The sequence below is a fragment of the Drosophila subpulchrella genome, chromosome 3R, assembly GCF_014743375.2.
Source record: "Drosophila subpulchrella strain 33 F10 #4 breed RU33 chromosome 3R, RU_Dsub_v1.1 Primary Assembly, whole genome shotgun sequence".
Classification (NCBI taxonomy): Eukaryota; Metazoa; Arthropoda; class Insecta; order Diptera; family Drosophilidae; genus Drosophila; species Drosophila subpulchrella.
Window position 1 is genome coordinate 17,123,072 of NC_050609.1, and position 20,822 is coordinate 17,143,893.

Sequence of the window (20,822 nt, forward strand, 5' to 3'; positions counted from 1 at the left end):
TATTGTGCTGTTTCTTTTCGGTTTATGAATCAATTAATACGGGCATGGGTGAATGCTGAAATGCTGAATGAAATGGTTAAGTGTTTGTTCGTGTTCTAGAGCTCTTGGCGGTTGTTGAGAGCAGGTTGGATCGATAAATTCACTCGAATTTCACTGGTATCTCCAATAATTGCTGGGTTCACCATGCAATGGGTCTCAGAACTCTTTAATCCAACCTCTGGATCTGCAGATCTATAGTCATATCTGCGTGGGTAAAATTGAACCGCTTTTGAAGCCCCCAATTGAACTGCCCCCAGAAAAAAAGTCAAGATAATTAATTCTTTTAAGACACATAATCTTTTATTTGAATAGTTTCTTGCTCTTTTTGTGGTTTGGTATGGTTTGCTGTGTTTCAATTTCGTTTTTTGTTTAATTTATTAGCAGCTTGGCTGGAAAATACCGGATTAGACTTGCATCAGCCACCAATTGTTGCTGTATTAATTCATTTTCTTTTCGGATTAAAAGCTAATTTGTCACATTGAACTTTTCGTTTTACATTTGCGTTTTTGCTTACATCGAATGGTTTAGCGAATGACGGTTGAATAAATTTGAAAAAATATCACTATTTAGTAAAGGTATGTATACACACACATAAGCTTGTATATAGTATAACTATTAATACATGTTTTAAGTTATTTTTAATGCATTTCGAAATTACATTCTTGGTTGCCCCCTTGCTCAACATCACAATAATTGGTTTTGAAATATTTTCTTTGTCCGACACACATGCATGAATATTTATAGATATTTCCTATGCACACACTCTATATAAAATATAAACTTTAGAAATATAAATTCGAGGTTGTTTAGTGTTTAGTGTTGTGTGTTGGGTTTTCTTTTGTGTGCAGCCGAGGGAAATCAAGCGGGAGAACTTAAGGTATAAAGCTTTCTGGCCTGGAGCGGACTGACAATAGCCAGGGGCCATCGGGCAATTTACCATGCACTATTTGATGGCTCCGACCTTTGACCTATTGCCGCCGCCCATCTCGCACTTTAAATTAAAACTAATGAGGTATTTAGCTGCACGCAATGCCCGCGGTGTTCTAGAAAAAGCAAATTGACTTAATGGCTCGATAGCCGGTTGGCTAACCAAGGGTTAACTAACTGCTGACTGACACTCTGGCCAACTGGAAGGCTGACTTTGCACCGGTCAAAAGGCATTTTCAATATGAAAATGCCGCCTGCAAAGTCGGCCAATCACTCCAGTTGGCCATGTGTGGAAAAAGCACTGCTCGGCACTAGGTGCTCGGTCTAAGACTACTCGGCTCTACAACTTAAACTCTAGAATACACATATGCTTTGCACATTGACTTAATTAACTTATGAATTGAATGTTTGCGTCTCTTCTTGTTTTTAGCCAGAATGTCGTTTGGAGTTAAAGCTTTGCGGTGTGGATGTCTAATAAATATTTACAATCGTTACAATTATACAATAAATAATAAATTAGTAAAGGGGAGCTCGAAAACTGTGCTGTCTTTGCTATTTCTTTTTTTCGTTTGTGCTTTCATTTGAGTAAAAACATTAAATGTTCATATGCTTGTTGCTTAGGTACATTGATTACGATCTCGACTTGGCTTGGTTTGGTTCCACTTTTCAGTTTGATATCCACCCTAAGATTATAACTCCTGTTCATCCTAACTTTGTTAATTTGACTTGTACACAGTTTTTTGTTGTATTTTTAAAAGGTACTTTGTTTTTTTTTGTGTATTACTTTAAAGCATCTCAAACTCTCTAGTTTGACTTTCTTCTTTGTGTGTTATGTTTTTGTTTTTTGGCATGAGAAGCTTCTAGGACAGCATGATCTGGTCTTAAAACTCAAATTCAAACAGTTGTCTTTGCTAATTGCTAAACTTACAAATTACGAATACTGTTTTTAGAATTCTTCAGCAAGCGCGAGTTTAGTGTTTGTCTAAGATCTAAAGTATATATCATACATATAGTTAAGAACCCCTGGTGTTTAGACCTCTGTGGGCAAACTCTGGCTCTGACAGCCCGACTGCAGTTTCTTGGAGCTGCGGAAGAACATGTCGAAGAGTTTGGCCCCGCGATGCTGGAACTTTTGTGGGGTGGTGGGTGTTATAGCTATGTGCTCCACGATGGTGATGCCCCTTTGCAATTTGGGACGCATTGGGCGGGCAACGGGCGGTAGGGCAGTCACCGCAGGGGGTGATGATTCCGGCGGTGGCTCGTCGGATTCGGCTGAGCTCCTAGCTCCTCCTCCAAAGTTAATGATGGTGCTGCAACTGCTGTTGGGCCTCAGGGTCAAGGTCGTGTGCACTGGCACCTGACTGACCAGCGAGGTCTGCGGGGTCAAGTAGCGGCAGCTGTTGCTGCTGTACTGCGACAACTTGCTGCTGTTGCGCTGCAACTGTGCTCCTGAAGCTCCTGTAGTTGGCCCATTGGTGCCATTGGTCTTCACACTGCTGCTGCAGTGGCGCTGCAGGCCTCCCGAAGATTCCAGGCCAAACAGACGCTTGACCCCACGTCGCACCCTCTTGTTTCTGTAGGCGAAGATGAAGGGCGAACTCAGGTTGGCCAGCAGGATCATGAAGATGGCCAGCTGCGAGGATCCTCCAAAGTTGGCAGCCGACAGCCGCGATTGCAGGAGCACCAGGAGTCCAAAGGGGAGGTAAGAGACCACGAACATCACCACCACCAGGATGCTGATCCGGGCAGCTCTCGACTCCTCGCGGTACTTGAAAAGCGAACTGGCATTGCTCAGACGATGTCGCAGGGAGCTCATGTAACTCAGGGCCTTGGGGGAGGCGTGGATGGCGGGTATCTGGAGGGCGTGGCCGTGCTGCTGCTGGTGGCGCGGCGAACTGAAGTGCGGGTGATGTTGCTGGGCGTGATGTTGCAGCTGTTGCTGCTGGTGTTGCAGGTGCAACTGCTGCGATTGCTGCTGCTGCTGTCGCTGGGCATGGCCCAGCAGATGAGGTGAACCACACTCCTCGCTCAGGGAATCCTGCCGCAGCTCCGTGTACTTGTGGAGATTTGGCGAGCTGTGCACCTGACGAATGCCCTGCAGACGATTAGCCTCCCGAAGGTCCTGCGAGGAAGTGCCCAGCAGTGGCAACTGCCTGGCGGAATAGTTCCTCTTGATCTCCCCACTGGCTGTTTGCAGGGTCAGCATTATGTTCTGATTCCTGTCGGACAGGGAGTGCTCTTGAACAGGCATTAGTTGTACGCCAGCTCCACTCTCTGCATCCACATCGGAGCCACCATCATCGGAAATGGTGGGCAGCAGGACTTTGGCCGCCGAATCCCTGCGTAGACAGCTGGGTGAGCTCCTGGGCTGTGACCTTTGATCGATTTGCATCTGCAGACCACCCAAACCCATGCCCAGACTGCTATTTCCGCCATGCGAACTAGCAGAAGATATGGAGTGCCTGTGGACACACAGGCTATTGGAGAACTGGTTCGCCTGGGCCGCCTGCTGGCCAGCTGTCAGATTCAGGGCGCTCTGGAGGAGTGGCGACGATCCATTCTGGCGCATGCGCAGCCCATTTCCGCGCGCCTCGCTGAAGATCCTCCAGTACATGCCGCACACGAAGCCAAAGGGCAGGAGTATGATCACTATGAAGTAGACACTGGCGTAGATCACTCCGAAAATACTGTTTGTACTGCTGATATTGAAGTAAGTGACTGCCAGTCTACGCTGTCTACTGAACAAGGCATCTGCATCAAAGTCCAGAACCCGAAAGGCGGAAAGGGCCCCAAAGAGTATGCCCACCACCCAGGTGAGGGCTATGAAGATCCAGGTCTTTACACCCGAAATGCGACTGTGATAACGCAGGGGATCTGTGACGGCACACCAGGTATCACCCACCACAAGAAGAACGGCCAGAGCTCCCAGGGCCGCAGTCATATCGATGGACCAACATCTCAGTTGAACTGGCGCTGGGATGGGTGACTCCGTGGGGGCACTCTCGAAGGCCGAGAGATTCTCCTCGTGGGTCTCCGTCTCGGTGATAACAAAGCCCCCATCTCCGCGCTCGTCGATGGTCAACTCCCTGCAGTAGGTAGCATTGCACTTGAAGAAGGTCTCCACCAGATCGCCGTTTTCGCTGATATTCTTGCGCAGCACCACGCCGTCCTGCTCCACCAGCTGGCCATTGCGACGCAGGATCACCTGATGGTTCCCGGGCTTCGAGAAGAACTCGAGGGTTTCTCCGGCGGGAGAGGCTAGCTCCGCAGATTTGCCCGGCAGGCCCAGGAACAAAGTGGGGGCCAATATGCAGCAGCCAATCAGATTGATGGCCAGCAGATTGATGGTGAAGCGATTGGCGGTGGTCCTCAGGCCCGGCGTTATCCAAAAGGCACACAGCGCCAGCAGGTTGATCAGGAATGAGACGAGCAGCAGGGCCAGGATCAGGAGGTCTATGGCCATTCTTTATGCTGTTTTTCGATTACCACACATCACTTTACAGTTTCACAGTCACTTCCTATGGCCACTACTCTTATTTTGTTTGGCTTTTTCAGTTTTATTTTGGCTTTGCTTATGACACAAATTTCACTCGGTATATCCGCTGTCTCTCGTCTCTTGAACAATTTTTGGGTTTCTTGTTTAATATCTTTTCTGTTACTTTGTAATATTATGTGTTTGGTGTGCGGCTTGTTTCTTGCGAACGCTTGCTAATTTACGTGCGAGATTTGTGTGTAAAAAACAATTTCAGTTGATTTTTTTTTTCACTTGTGCATATTTTTCGTGACTTGTGTCAATTGTTTGGGGATTTCTTTTATTTTCGCCGTGTATTTTTCACGCGCACCGATCGGACGAGCACGATCTTCACTCCGAAGCGTTCCAAGCACAACTGTCGTGAGCGGTCGCCGCAACGCCTCCAAATATACGCGACCGCTCGCCAGGCAGTGCGAGCGAGAGGGGCCCTCTGGGCGAGAGCGAGACGGAGCAACGCCAGCGGGAGAATGGCGAGCGGAAAGAGCAACAGGGAGAGCGACGAGAGCGCCGATGTTGCTGCCGTGCTGCGATGATTGTTGCTGCTGTTGCTGCCGTCGTGATTTGCGATTCCCACGCTCCGACTTTGAAATTATGCTGCTGCAAGTGGCCGCTTCTCTGCTGCGATTGCTGTTGCTGTTGCCAGCCGGTCTTTATCAGCAGTTGTTGTTGCTGGTGTTGCTGCTACAGTTGTTGCTGCTGTTGCTACAGTGGTGGCTGTTGTTGCTGCTACAGTTGTTGCTGCTGTTGCTACAGTGGTGGCTGTTGTTGCTGCTACAGTTGTTGCTGTTGTCGCTGCAAGTGTTGCTGTTGTTGCTGCTGTTTCTACAGTGGTTGCTGTTGTTGCTGCTACAGTTGTTGCTGCTGCTGCTACAGTGGTTGCTGTTGTTGCTGCTACAGTTGTTGCTGCTGCCGCTGCAAGTGTTGCTGTTGTTGCTTCTACTGTTGTTGCTGCTCCTACAGTTGTTGCTGTTGCTGTTGCCACAGTTGTTGCTGTTGCTGCTTTCACAGTTGTTGCTGTTGCTGCTGCTGCCGCTTCAAGTGTTGCTGCTGCAATTGCAACTGTTGTTGCCGCTGATATTGCTGCTGTTGTCCTAGTTCACTCCAGCAGCAACACAAATTGTATAATCTGTTTCTTTTTTGCAATGCCAATTGCCGCTTCACTTTTGCTCTGTATTACATCACTCGCCCAATGTTATTGCTGCTGCTGCTCGTGATAATCGGGCTTTTCCATTTTCCAAGACACATTTTCTTCTGGCTTCTGCACAATTTCCAATGTGCAACCCAACGGCGGCCGCGCTCTATTTTCTTAACCATAAAAATTGCATTTTTATTAGGCCGACTGCCGCTGTTGCTGCTGCAGAATAAACAACAACAGCTGATGAAATTCCCACCGGCGGGCGCCAGCTGCAAAAGGAGATAGAAAGAGAGGGAATATCAGTATAAGAGCGAGATAGAGCACATGCGATATGTCCGTGAGATAAGGAGCTTTTATTATTTTTTCTGTTTTGATTGTGAAATTAAAAACAAATACAAATACTTGCTGGACCAAGATGATACAGCAGTTTCGCCTAGGCTTCCGAAACCCGCTGCAGAATGACTCAGAAAGTATGATAATTCCATTTCGTTTACTTGAAAAAACGGCACGCTCCCGTTATGCACATATGAAAATTCTTATCGGTAGTTGGTCGATAAGACATTAAGCCAGATATTCGACAGGGGAACTGTCCAGGAGTCCGTCATAGATACTTGTAGTCAGTTACCTAAAGCTCATCCCCACACGCTCAGCTCACATGAACCCCTTGATTATAGGTAACTGTGTTTTTTTTATAACTACGCATTATCCCCGAAGTCGGTACACAAATCGGACGATCAGCCGCTTACAACATGACCGTAGAATCGACTTTAATGAGCTCATCGCAAATTCTCTTCGGTCCCCAGTAGTCATAAAAAGTTTGAGGCATCAAGCTAAAAGTCATTGGCACTTTGGGAAAAATTCGTGTATTTTGGGAAATTTTCCAGGAAAATAAAATGTTATTTCTTAGAACTATATAGGGATTTTAAATTATTAAGTGAGCTATTAATTTTAATTTACATAGTATTGTCCAATTCTAACGTATCTAAGAAATGTATTAAGAAAATCATTAAAAACACTTTAGAAATATATAGCCCACAATGACTTTATTTTTAGCGGTGCATTTCATCATCTTCACAGTTCTTTGGAACGCACGAGCCGAACCGAATATTTTTTCTATGAACACGCGACCGGAGACTGTGAAAAATCAACAGAAAAGCATTTTCATCTGGGCAATTATTTTTGGTGTCAGGTCTGAACGGCGTTTGCATGCCCTACTTAATTTCAGAGATATATATTTATAAATAGCAGCGATGCTCGCAAACGAGTCGTGAAAATGCCAGAAGATGCGAAATGAATGATTGCCGATAAAGATGGCGCATTTAATTGCTGATTTGCCCACAGAATCAACTGGGGGTGAGTTATAGCGATTGTCACGAAAAGATTTATGAAATTTAATTATGCAATGACTTTATTAAAATTTAATTATAGATTGCGGGCTTTGTCTGGATTTTTGCATATTTACTTGCATTATTTGAAGTGCTTTTAAAGATCAGAATACATTTATTCAGAACATAATGTTTAATTAAATAATTCTGAGAGACTGTAATTGTGATGCCAGATATAAATTATGGGTTACAGAGATTATAGTGTTAGTTTAATATTCATGGGATTCCTTTAAATATTCAAAAAATAAAATAATTAACATTAGTTAACATCAAAGAATTTTATCGCCAACTAATCCCCTGCAAACTCAAACATCCGCCCCCCGACACAAGTCTTATCAATTTGGGGGACTCGATCAACGTCCACTACCCATCGATCATATGGCAACATTCCCGAACATTTACATTTAACTAAAACCCACCCGAGCGGAACATCCATCCATCTACGGCGTGAGACGCTAAGTCAATAAGCCCCCGACTAATTCATATTTACTTTGGGCCGATCTAAAGATCTCTCTGTGGACATTATCTATGGCATTTTAAAGTGTGAAAGCGATCTTTTAGCGGCATTTTAGGGGTGTGAATTTAACGCTCGTTTAAACGCTTCGCTCGTCGGTTGATAGAGCGCGTTGGGACACAAATCAAATTCAAATTAATATCATAGTGGAGCTCCCATTTTCCAAATGGTTATCTAAGGAAGGAAGTACGGCTTTGATAGTCTTTGATTATTTATTGATAGTGGAACACAAAAGACAATTCACGTTGATCAAATACGACAGAAAGAGCTGATAAGCCTATATAGACAATGATTGTTTGCTTTTTGGAAAGGAAACGCAGTAGAACTTACTTTGTTCTTAAATTGAGAGTTTCCGCACGCGTCCAGATTCTCAGATTCCAAGAATTCTGGTTTATTTTATGTCGGGTAGATAATATTCGAGAGTTAAGATCAAAGTCGTAAAGCCGAACAGTTATTTTTTGTCGGGGGTTCTTGAGTTTAATTGTCATTTTGAATGTGCATGTCTACTGCCATTTATACTATTCACTGAGTTTATTATCTTGACAAACCTAATATTAATTGTGCTCGATGGAAGTGCAACTATGACAAGTTAGCGAAATCTTGGGTAATTAAAAGTGCATCGATTTAAAAAATCATACCCCTCAATTTAAATTGCTTATAATGAGAGTATTTGCTTTAAATAACCTGGCCCTATTGCCAAGAATTTTTTATCGTCAGCGACAATTGCATCGAGATTTTTCTAGACAGGTGTTTGCATTCCGTCTGGGGGAGTGTATACCTTATGCATATCTACCAGTCTATCTGAATGTGGGTATCTGAGGGGCCGAGTTCCGAGTATCTGATGATCGGGTTAAGAACTTGCACCGGCTGGATAATACGGATAATATGCGCTCATTTGCATGACTCGACGGAAAGATAAACTTAAAGCGTGAGTAAACGGGGTGTTAGTGAAAAATACCCGGGAACAAAGTGCCAGCGGTATTTATATGCTAATGTGCCGTCGAACTTATTCACTCTGCTGACCAACTGAGGAGGCTGGTCCATCGACCATCGACCATCGCTGGGGGACTCACAGGGCACGTGATCTGTATTAATCGCACAGCATGAATAACAGCGACTTGGCGATAATGCCAAAACAGAGTGATTCCCAGGCCAGCACAAAGAGCCGATCGGTGTAAGCCAAGCCAGTCTATGTTAAAGCCGGTTTTTCATACCGCTTTTGTCTCCACATCGGACTTTACTTGAGTCTCGAATGTGACGTCACTCTTGACGTTGGCTTTCGAGTGCCTTTGCCTCTGAAAATATATTGAAGTTAAGTTTTTGCACTCCACTTACGGACTTTAGACTGCCCCCAAGACAATGCACGTGTTTATCGGTGAATTTAAAGCACTTAAGCCCCATAAGACCATAAAAAATGCATATAAATGATATTTAACCCATATTTGTGGGCCAGTCGATAATTTCATATGTCCACTCCAAATTGGGTGTGATTTTCTATATGTGCAACGCACCGAAAATTATTTCTTATAAAGCCAATCGCTTTTACCATAAAAGTTTCAGAAGGGCTTGCATATTATCATTAAATTGGTGGCACTTTGTCAACTTAACCAATTTCTGAATACCTAATTACAAAATGAATACAAAATGCGATGTGCATTTTTGATCTCCACTTATAAGCTCAAAGTTATCGTTTTTTTTCGGTGTGGCGCCTACACGTGTGTGCATTCCCCCCAATCCCAAAAATGGAAGACTTATTCGATAGGGACGGGCCCTGACTGAGGTGAAGTCATTAATTTACCGGACCATATGCAGCCGAACCGAATACTTTTGGTCATCATGAGACCGAATGTCCTTGAGCTGGTTAAAGGCCCATCAAGTCCGGCTAATAATGAGTTGCCATATTGCCGGGCCCATCGAGTCATTTGATTGCATTGCCCGAATGGGGAAATTATCTCGAACCAATTTCAGTTGAGCTATGGGGCTTTTGGGCGAGGTGAAGACCTGATAAGAACTTTGGGCCAATGTCAGCCACATTTTAAGCACATTTTCGGGGCTTTAAGGGGAATGCAATTGCAGCAATGCAGTTAATGCTGTCTTATACTTTGTCATAATGACAGATACCTGACTTCCTGGCTTATCAAAAACTATTAAAGCTTGTCTGAGACCTGAAATACTTTTATTTTATCAGGTGTTGTGGGTTCAAAGTTTGGGTGCAGCCCTAAAATATTCTTTTAATTCCCTAGATATTTTTTCCCAAATTCCTCAATCATCTGCCTATATTTTTCACAATCCGCTGATCGCTTTTCTGGCATATTTAAAAAACATTAGCTATTTTTACACATATATATTTATTTTGTGAGCAGAGTGATTTCCGCCAAGACGCTAATTTGTTTCACACTTAGCCAAAGTCTTGAGTGCCTGCCCGTACCCCTAAGTAGACAGTTTTATAATATTTTTTAGCCCTGGTAAATCTGCTAATTGACGGCAGCCCTTTGAGTGGGCGGACAGGTGAGACAGGCGGCATGACGAATCGCCTCTTAAGTACACCTATATTATTTATCGTAGAAATGTAGACAGTTTCCGTTACCTGATAAGATTACGTTCCGGGCAAACAGTTTTAATAGACAATCAGGGAGCTCAAGCTCGACTTCGGTAAATCCAATTCAATTAGCTTTGGCCAGCAGATCCTGATTTCCCTCGTTCTGATGCGATTATGCCAATATGGGAATATGTGGTGTATATAGATATTCGCCATCTTTTATCCGCTTATAATTGAATCAAATGCGGCCAAAGGGAATGGCTATGGCGAAAGCGAAAGCAAAAAAGCAAATATTGGCAGAACTTTTTATCTGGGGGATGTACTGAGTTTTCCCCCAGTTTTTCCACTTTGCCGAGGCTTTGCCCTGCTTTAACCAGAGTATCAATGCCTATAAGTACGATAAACTTTCCGCCGCAAAACACTGTTTCCACAACAAACTGAAGTAGCGCTCAAAGCTGGAAACTTTTTCATGTATCTCTCTGGTCATAATATAGATGTATTGTTTTTTGCGGTTGGCGAAATGCAAATGAAAGAAGAATACGATTTAATTGTGAACATGACCAGCGCAAAAAAAAAAGAAAAAAATCAGAAGGCAAACAAACAAACCATTATAGCCAGCCCAGCCAATCTCTTCATAGGTTCTAGTAGGAAACTTTTCCATTAACTCGTTAACTCTCTGTGTAACAACAATAGGCCGGTGGCAAAACAAGTTAACATCGTTTTCTCCGCCGATGTCGTCTGGCTGTCATCCATTCAGCGTCCCCCGTCTGGTGACGTTTTTCTCGAATGGAAAAAATCCGATACCCCAAGCCGGAGTCCACACAAATTAGGTATGCAAATGCTGAAATAGTCGCGTGTGGTTAATTCAAGCCGACTCTATATACGCGAAATATCAGCAATAACTGCGCAGCGTAACGGTTTAAATGCTTGGCTAATCTTGACCTCGAATCGAAAGCGTTTGTCCGATGTCAAATCGAGTGCAGAATTCAATCAGTATCGATTTCCCAGCAGCAGCAGCAGCATCGGTAGCCAGAACAAAGAGCAGACAAATTGCGTTGAATTCAATTAAAAACTTATGGATTGGAGGGCACTTCTCGCAACTGCATGTTGTGGAAATAAACGCAGTTTCTGCCTCGAAAACCCTACTCCTCGATGACCTCCAACTAATATAATCAATTACCAAGTTGCGCCAGTAGACAGCCTAATTAGTTAACTTGGTGGGTAGCCCGTCTCAATTACAGCTTGTAAACTTCAACTCGGGCAGCTCATCTCCCGAAAGGTGGAAGATGCAGCCGGGCCAACAAAACTGGCCAATCTGTCGGCATTCATAATCCTCTCTTGCGGGCGTTACGTCTGAATAATCGAGATGCTCACCCCGAACGAGCCCCTTTATGCCACCGATTATAATTATTAGTGGGCTGCTTGGGTGTTAACACCGCCTGTTCCGATAATTCCGATGTGGTAATGCCCCTTCATGGGACTCGAATTTATGCAAAAGCTGGGGCAGTTCAATGCACTTGGCGCCCTGTCGTCACATTTCAGACTCATAGCCCCCCAAACATCAAATTACCCGGCGAACAGTTCATCATAACAAGAGCACAGTGAAGGCTCGCTAAGTGAACTATAATATTATATATATTAAATTTTTAAATCATAATACAAATAATTACAATATTGAAAAATTTATTTTAAGTCACCCAGTTAAAGAAATAATTTAGTATTGAATTTTTAAAGTATTCCTTTTAAGTATACTTAACTTTAAATGGTACTAAGATATTTTTCCCTTTTTAATAAATTTTTAGTTTACTTCCACGATTTCCTTTCTATAGGAGTGCACTGTAAGTCCAAATTGCGACTGATTTCAGCTCATGTGCGGAACCCAGAGCTATGACCACCATTAACAATCTATAGTATATCCCCCATATATATAGAGCTCTTGGCTCGCTTTCGTTTCGTCCTGGCTGTTGACATTTTAGTGGTCCTCGAACTTAAATTGAGTTTTGAGGTTTGCCTTTGTCACACAAGTTAATGGATGATGGGTCCCAACTAATTGGCAGTTTTATTTGTCTTATCATGACCCAATTCTTTTTCGAAGGCGAGGTCGCCTTTCATTCAGAATGAGGCCTACGATGGAAAACATCGCACTGACATGGCCTTTTTTCCCAGCGGACTGGGAAAAGTATTTGGGTCTAGTTGATAATTTATTGCGAGACATGTGGGAAATTCAACTCGGAATACATAGTTTCCCTCGAATATTCGTGTTTGGCCTTAGCCAAGACCCGCGACCATGTCAAGAAATCGCCATGATTGACACCTTTTGCGTATTGAACACAAACAAGAGGCGGAAAAATGCTATGTAGTTTTAAGGCAAATGTGTCGAAATCGAAAAGAGTTATTGAACGTTAATTATAAATTCCAATACCATCGATATGTGCGGAAACTAACGAAAGACGGCCCGTCCTTGCCCATCTGCAGAGGCGGTTCACCTTAGATAAGACGAGTTCTTCGGTTCACGTGGCTGTGCGTTATCATATTCAAATTTCCATAAGCTAGTTAAAGTTTTGATTGATGAACATAGTGCCAAAATTATGCAGAAATTCCAATTTTCTGCCTTCCAAAAAAATTCCCTTATTGCTAGTTGTTGATATATGCTTATAATAAGTTGTATGGCCTTTCATGATTAATAGTTCAAAGAACTTTTCTGGATGTCGGTATTTGGTAATGTAGCAATATGGTGAAATCTTGTAAGCTCTTTCTGCTACAAAGGAGTCTTTTACAAATCTTATCTTTTAATTATCGCTCTTATATCTTGTCACGGAGCTGATAAGAATCTCTTTCTATGTACAAGCATCTTGCCAATGATATCATCATTGTGTTTTACATAAATTTAATTTCTTAGCCTAGGTTGGGTAGATAATGGAATATTTTTTGTCAAAATCAGTGCATTTGATGATTTTATATTTTTATAGCTTTAGCACCCATTTGGTTTATGACCCTCTCTCAATGAAATTGTTTTCTGTCTGACACCTGACTTCGCTGGTGACTTTCCACCACAAAGTAATAAAATGTTTAAGGCCCCTTAATAACCCAAAAACCCGAATATTGTAAGTCACCTTGGATCATTCAGGAACTGATACTCATAAGACTGACAGTAATTTGGCGTTCGGTGCATTTGACTCTTCTGATAGCTTTATCTAGATACAAATACAAGCGATTCAAGACCTTATCAGTCAAGTGATAAAGTCAGGCAAAAGGGCTAGACAATCGGACTGTAGAATTATGAACTTTAGGCAAATATTTGCCGGACTCTATTTGGTTGCCACTCGTCTAGTCGGAGGCTTTGGGGGTTCCGCCCTTCACAAAGTCCACAGACACACACCCATCCACGCACCACAATGACCTAGATGTCTGGCGCTAAATCGGGTAGAGATTACCATTTCAGTTTTCTTTTATCGGGCAGCATATAGAACTGTCGACTCATTCCTGGAAGAGGGCCTATCTGAGTGGAGGGCGTGGCAGGAATGTCATTAATTAAACCTACAATTGTTGCACTCAAAGTAAGCCCTTTTCGATCGGAGAGAGGTTAAGTGTCCCTGGATTGGGTATGCGGTCTTTTCTTAATTAAAACTCATTTACATTAACGAGTGTGTTCGGCTAACCGAACCGTTTAGTTTTATTGGCCTAAATAATATCGTTCAGTTTAACGCACAAGCGGCACGCTAGGCCGTCCACTTCCCCAGGCCCCTGATTTAATACATATACCTACAGTAGGGCAGCACAGCTGGCAACCAGACGCCTTTTGTTCGACGAACTTCATACAAAACGGTGCACGGAGAGAAATTTTTAAAGATAATGAAGTACTCTGACTTTGACCCAGAAAAAATAGATTTAAAGTGTACCAATATTACACATTTTCCTATAAAATGTACTATTTAAATAATGTACACTCCCTAAAAATGATCTATAACATTAAAACAATATTATAAATCAACATTTCCGTACTAGGAAAACTAAAAAATAAATCAATAAAGGTCCTGTTATCTAATTTCCTACTGTTTATTCCCTCTAAAAATATTTAATTATACTTAAATACCTTTTTTTATTTTCTTCACACTTCAAACACTTAAAAATTAAGTCACAAAATTACCCTCAATCTGTAAACACATTTCCTTCGGTGTAAATAAATAAATACATTTGTTTAAACAGACGTAAATCGGGCTGGGTAAAACAGTTGAGCAAAAAGTACGCCTTTATTTTTTATGTTTTTATAATTGCCCGGCCTGCAGTTGGTGCGACCTCTTGGCGGTTTTACCTCAGCTATTAATAGCCGCCCCTCCCTCGACTCCGCCGAATGATGGAGAAAAAGAAGAAAAAACCAGCACCACCTCAAGGCCATCGAGTGGCGTAAATCTTGCATGAAAATCGTGTAAAAGAAAAGTTTCAGCCAGATAAGCAGGTTAATGCTCTACCCGAGCTTGTCGTTCCTAGAAAAACATTACACTTGCAAATTGGTGTTACGAAACCACCTCGTTCTGATATCAACTGGACATATGCATTACATATTCCAAGTTCCCCAGTTGGCCAGTTGGCTAGAAACGGTAATTGGAATACGAATTGCATTTTCTTAATGAACATTAATTACAACCAAGTCATTAAAAACTTGTCATTGGTCCAAAGTTAAATGTTCTGGCAGTGGGCAACAACCTATTGGCCAAGAAATTGCGTGTCACATACATATTCATGGGGTGATATACATTTTTCAATAATTGAAGGACATGCAGAAAGCTAAAATCATATGTTTTTAGAACTCTGTGAACTGTGCACTCAAATACGTTTAATATTTATTTGATTTAGCCATGTTTATTTAATTCTAATAAAAGTTGACTTAAATTGCATTTTTGGGACACCATTAAAACTGGATGCATTTTATCAGCAGCTTATTTTATTTTATTTTATCAACTTGTAGAACAAATAAAATAATGTTTCAACTTGCCATCCAATTTTTATTAGTTTCTAATGCCCCATGAATTGAATTCCATTTCCCATGTAAACCCCTTAGCTTGAATGTTTGTAATAGAAACGCACAGAATATATCCATTAAGCTGCCCACAAGCTATATAAAACCGAAAATAGAAGTTGAACTTGTAAGTTGTTAGTGAGTTGAACTTGTTTACAGGTAGTTAACTCGTTGTACTTGCTGTTATTTATAGTTTTGGGGCTTTTGGCTGGGGCATCGTTAAGCCAAAGTTAGTTATTTACACGTGCGGTCTTGCACTTCGTTTGAATTGGCTATAAAAACTTAAGTTTCTTGGGGCGGCAAAGCTAAAGGTACCATCATGTTGCAAAAAATCGAACGTAATAATTGCCTTAATTATGGACTGGTGGTTAATATAATCGCTTTTTGCGGTTGCCAACGCTTCTAACGAAAGTTGAGGGTTCGTTGACCCGCGTTCTAAGCGAACTGGTTGCCAGTTTGGCTTCAGGTTGCCCACCTGGCGACCCCTTTTCCCCGCCCCTTCCCCCTTAAATTGCCATTGTTGCGGTCACAAAATGCAATCGTGTTGAAAATTGCAAGGTTGCAAAAAAGCTAAACAAAAATAATACCCACTGGCAGTCACTGAAACGCCATAGAAAACAATGTGCTCAACGAAATTATCTTAAAGTGCCTGAATAAAGTGCAGACTTTGACCCATGACGTAGGTATCATTTTTAATAATACCCCCGGTTCAAAAATAATCGGCTTAGATCAATGCATATGCATATTCGCTCTGCGGTTCTAAGTAATGGCCCTAATGGGTGCTATTTACTCCGGATATTGACAAGGCGGATCCGATTCGACCAGAACATTCCAAATTGAACCCATTATTAGGTATTTATTAACCTGTTTTAAGAAGGGGGAACAACCATAGAAAATGAAGTGCAAAGCTGAGAACGGGGCTAGATAAATAGTTTGTTTATATGGATTGCGCAATTCTAAAGGCCTCAAGATGATAACATGCCTGGTATTTATGGTATTGTATTAAAAGCCTAAGATACATTTCCGACTAAAAGCCCAAGGAAATCCCTCACTAGCAAATACAATTACTCGTTGCTCTTTCTTCTCTCTGAAAGTTGTAAAATTCCTTTAAAAGAAATCAAATTTGTAACGCATTAGTCCCAATCCCCGACTTTAAGTCTCCAATTACTCGAATTCAACCGAATTATTCACTTCAATTGTTTTTGATACTTTGTTTTCGCTTATTTATTTATTTTCTTTTCTTTTGTTTGTTGGCCCAGTGGTACGTGCCAAAGCATATCGCAAGGGAATTTATATTTCATATTTTTCAATGAAAAACAAATTATATAAAATGGTTCAAACGGCAACCAACCGAGGAGCGATGAATATCAAATGGCTTTTCGTTCCAGCGATCAAGTGTTTGCATTGTAAATGAACAGAATACGGACAATTGCTGACCAGTGGGCCCGATAAAGTTAACACCTTTAAGCCAAAAGGCGAAAACCAAAACCAACAAGAGGGAAAAGTACATGAAAAGGTAAAAAACACAAGGGAAAAATGAAGAAGAAAACAATTTGCAGACAAGATAATCGAACAATTTCGCAAACACGAGTTCCGTCAGTCAACTGACACTTTTTCGTGTCCAATTCGAAGGGGGAAAGAACCTCCGAGGAAAGGGGTTCGAAATGGTATGGTGTGGTATGGGGGCATGTGGCCTGGTGAAAATCGATATGACATCAAGGAGCGAAGTATCAGGGACAGTTGAGCCCCAAAAACATCCGCATCCGTGATAGATGAGGCCAACTTTGACACGGGCAAAAGCCCCTAAGGTAGTGCCAAATCACTTGGCCGTGATTAGAAAGTGGCCAGTGGCTTATCGACCAACGAAAATAATCTACGAAAACGTGAGATAAGTTCTCCTTCCCGCTTCGCTGGCCATTTGGCAGGCAGCCACGAAAACGAAAAACCCAATTTATTTTTTCTAATGAATGAATTTATACAATGGCCGCGAGTATTTGAATGAGTTCTCTCTGGCGAAGGAGGAAATGTTGCCTACGCACAGCGCGAGTTAATATGCGGACGTACCGCACGGCGTATACGTAATTTGGGTACTGAAAAAGTTTCAGTGCGTTCCCACACACATGAATTCATTCATTTATTTGTCGTAAATCAACGGCTAAGAATAGCCGAAAAGTGACGTCTTCAGTTTGGAAAGAAAATAAATAAAATGGCTATATATAAATAAAATATTTAAATTTACGCCCTTTAAAGAAAACCAACTTTTTCTTTATATACCTAAGGAAAAGCGAAATAAAACCCTAGGCATGTACTTGCAAGTACCTAGACAGAAATTCCACCACATTTCCCAAAATTCAATTTGTGCTTTAAGAAACGGGAGAACATGTAGCTTGAACTTTATGATGAAAAACGATTTTCTCACACCCGTTGACCTATTTTTCAGCTCGTATTTCCGCTTTTCCCCCTTTTTTAAAAGCTAGCGAGTGTGTTGGCCTATCCATAAAACAAAATATAGGAAAAAAATATATATTGCCCATATATCGCTTATTGTGTGTGCGTACTAAAACGTCTCTATAGCCACAATATTTTGTTTATCGAACAAACACATAGCGTCATTTGGCCCCTTCCTCGGACCGAGGAGAACTGAATGGGTGACTTTGTGTGCTCCTCCTCGCATGATTAGCAATTTCAAAAAGTTGACACTTAGCTGACGCATGAGGCGCCTCAATCCCCTGGTTTCTCCACATAACCAGGGTCCAGAGGCGATATAGTCAATGCTGCTGATTGGAAAAGCAATTACAACTGAAGCCATTCGAGGGGCAACTCAAATGCAAAGAGCCAGCGGGATTAAACCGGAAGATTTATGGCCTGACCAGCTTGACCATCAAAATTTATGGCAATGAAAATAAACAATTTTCGCTCTCGAGCAGAAATAAATGGGGGAAGTGTTAAGTAGCATATAACTAAGCGTTTAATATATGTTTGGCATGTGGATCCCGAGAGCAGCAATCTCGATGGATCCCCCGGCCCCCCGAAACACCGCAATCGAGTGGCTGGCGTGGCATCAAGTGGCTTCGGTTTATGGCACCTCTTGGCTGGCGCATTAATATATCATTATAAACAGGGTCCGGCTAGGAAATATGAGCTATTGAAGTCTCCAGTTCTGAGCTGAGTTGGGCCGGAGCTAAAACCAAAGTGCAGGGAGCGTGAGTGGCCATAAAATGTGCAAGCTGAGCGAAAAGATTGCACTTCAAAGGCATTGCAATTGTTATTTTGACATTTATGAGCAGCCAACGGCGAGGGACCATGAATCGGGGGAGTGTCTATCTGCGGACTATTATATGGGGTAAAACTGTTGGCCTTTGATAAGCTGCGAGCGTTACTCATCTTCGGAGACGCAATCGGCAGTACGTTTATCGTTTAACCCACTGCGGAACAATGGTCAAGAAATCCATTACGCAGCTGGATTTTATTTTGTTCTAAAGTGGTTTTTAGAAGTCGCAGATCATGAGAAACTGAGAAATTTTAAGAGAGGGGTGTACAAAAATTGATTAAAAATAAAGAATACATTTAACAATACAAATATAAATATATTTAGCTTTTATATGGATTCAAATAAAATTTAAGCAAACGAAATGTACTTGAATTGTTATTTCCTGTTTATAGAATTTAATTTTAGCTTGCCAGCATGGCAGATGTTTAGGAAGTACATTTAATTCAGAACAAACTTATTAAGAAATGGAAATGATTCCGGACCTAATGAATTTTAAACAAATGTGTATCATTTGAATTATATTTTCTTATTCCATATACAATTTATAAATGAAAACAAATATTTTATAAGTGAAATGTTCTCCATTTAGCTAAATTAATTTTGGTTTTCCTTATTTTCTTTTTTAACCAAGAAGTATATTATATTCGAAAAGTAAAGAAGAAAATTTCCACAACCTTTAAGAACGAAGTAGTGGTATTTTCGGCTTACCCTTAATCTATAGCAGGGAATTCCCCCGTGGCCAATGAACAAAATGAATCCAGACATACTTCTTTATTAGCTGTGCGCGACCTTTACCGCTTCAGTCCGACGAGAGCACTCTTAGCAATTACTTAGCGATGTAGTTCCTCAGACCCTCAAGTCCCAATTCGCCTGGCAACACCAGCGAAAATCGCACGGAAAACGCTCGACTTGCGGAAAAACTTCAGATCAGGATCAGAGACGTTCGGAATGTTTAGCCATTAAAACCGAAGACACTCACTCAATAGGCGCCACTCGACAATAGAGCATATTTGAGGGGTAAGAGGGTCAATAAATAAGCTGAAGTGCTCGATGGCATCTCCAGAGTCTGGCAGGCCAATAATAATAGTGCCCCAGCACAAGGGAACTCTTCAATCAGTCGATAATATGTATTTATGTAAGCCCCTCACAATGCCAGGCTTACCGCTGTTCCTGGCCAACAAATTCCATAAACACACACAGGCCCCAAAGTTGATTATTACATCAGAGTGCTAATCAAAAGTTGCAATTCCAGCCGAAACAATGAGGCTTTATGTAACTTTTTCGGATTCAGCTGTCAGGAGAAATTCATAAAATTTCGAAGGCTAAAAGGATGGGTGTGGTGTGTGTGTGTGCACGTGCCACCAAAAAATAACTATGATTTCCGACAGCCACTCGCACAAACAAACCATCCAATATAGTGGGCCAGCACATGTGTGAGGAAAACTGATTGAAATTTCGGGCAGAACAAAGCTGGAAGCTGTTATTTTAGCACTGAGGGGTGGTAACATGAGCCAAGCCAACTATTAAATACTCTTTAGGAAGTAAAGATATTAAGTTATTAAAAGGGCATTTAATTATATTTGAAAAAAAACAGTCAATGCAGAGTCCAGCGAAGTAAAGCTACAACATCCATATTTTTACCAAAATGTCTTACTATAGTGTAGGTTCTAGCTAATAACTGATTTTGTCCCAAGGTACTTAATTATAATTATAGGAACCTTGGAATCAGTGTAATATTTCGTAGGATATTGATATCTTTCACAATAAGGGTATACAGAACATTCGAAATATTTCCCAGAACTAATAACAATGTATTGGCATACTGGCTTTTATAGGACATGATTTACCTTACCCAGCCTTCAATGGAATTAAAATTCATTTATTCCATTCTTTTGAGTATGGAAATGCATTCAAGGATGCTTTTAGCACACAATAGCCTAAAGTAAAACCGACTAGATTAAATAATTGAAGAGGATTTCGAACTTAAATTGAGCACTTCTCGGCCTGAATTAGAGTATCCATTGGCCCATTGCCCTTTTGCGATATTCTATACCTACTATTTTCGCTTCCCATTGGGAATTGTTGGCAATTGCTTACCCTTTTGGCCCGATTCCCTCGTTTGCCCCCCAATGAAATTAGCTTCGACCGAGTGGATGTGGATGGCAACGACAATGCGACAACGTCCTTGACATTGCGGGCGGGAAAACTGCAAAATAAACAGGGGAAATAACTATTTAATATGCAGGCCGGGGGGAAATATGGAAAATACGAGGCAGGCATCGTCTTGTGCCTGGTCTTGACTTATTAACATTTTATGCGATCCCGGCAGACAATGGAAAGTAGCAACAAACAATCGTTTTGCTAAATAGTTGTGTCAATAAAATGGGGGAAATATTTTCCTGTCTGCCCACACGCAAACAATAATAATAGCTTTATTGTCAGTTGCAACTTAAGTGTAGGTAT

The 20,822-nt window shown here is 41.7% G+C and overlaps 1 protein-coding gene and 1 long non-coding RNA gene across 2 annotated transcripts in view; both read right to left on the bottom strand.

The window, feature by feature from the left end:
• Window positions 1–407: 407 nt before the first annotated feature.
• Window positions 408–5,189, bottom strand: LOC119554073. Its single transcript, XM_037864820.1, has one exon. It carries the CDS (start codon window positions 4,427–4,429, stop codon window positions 1,997–1,999), a length of 2,433 nt encoding a protein of 810 aa, XP_037720748.1. The 5' UTR covers window positions 4,430–5,189; the 3' UTR covers window positions 408–1,996.
• Window positions 5,190–5,450: 261 nt separating this feature from the next.
• LOC119561205 overlaps window positions 5,451–20,822 on the bottom strand; it is a 32,106-nt gene continuing 16,734 nt past the window's right edge. Inside the window, exons 2-3 of the long non-coding RNA XR_005221109.1 lie at window positions 20,457–20,565; window positions 5,451–5,902 (exon numbers count right to left, since the gene is read on the bottom strand). This is a non-coding gene — a long non-coding RNA (uncharacterized LOC119561205). The remainder of the gene's footprint in view (window positions 5,903–20,456; window positions 20,566–20,822) is intronic.

Excerpts from the sequence above, each read along its gene's own strand:
- LOC119554073 (XM_037864820.1), bottom strand. The coding sequence starts at position 4,429 with ATGGCCATAGACCTCCTGATCCTGGCCCTGCTGCTCGTCTCATTCCTG.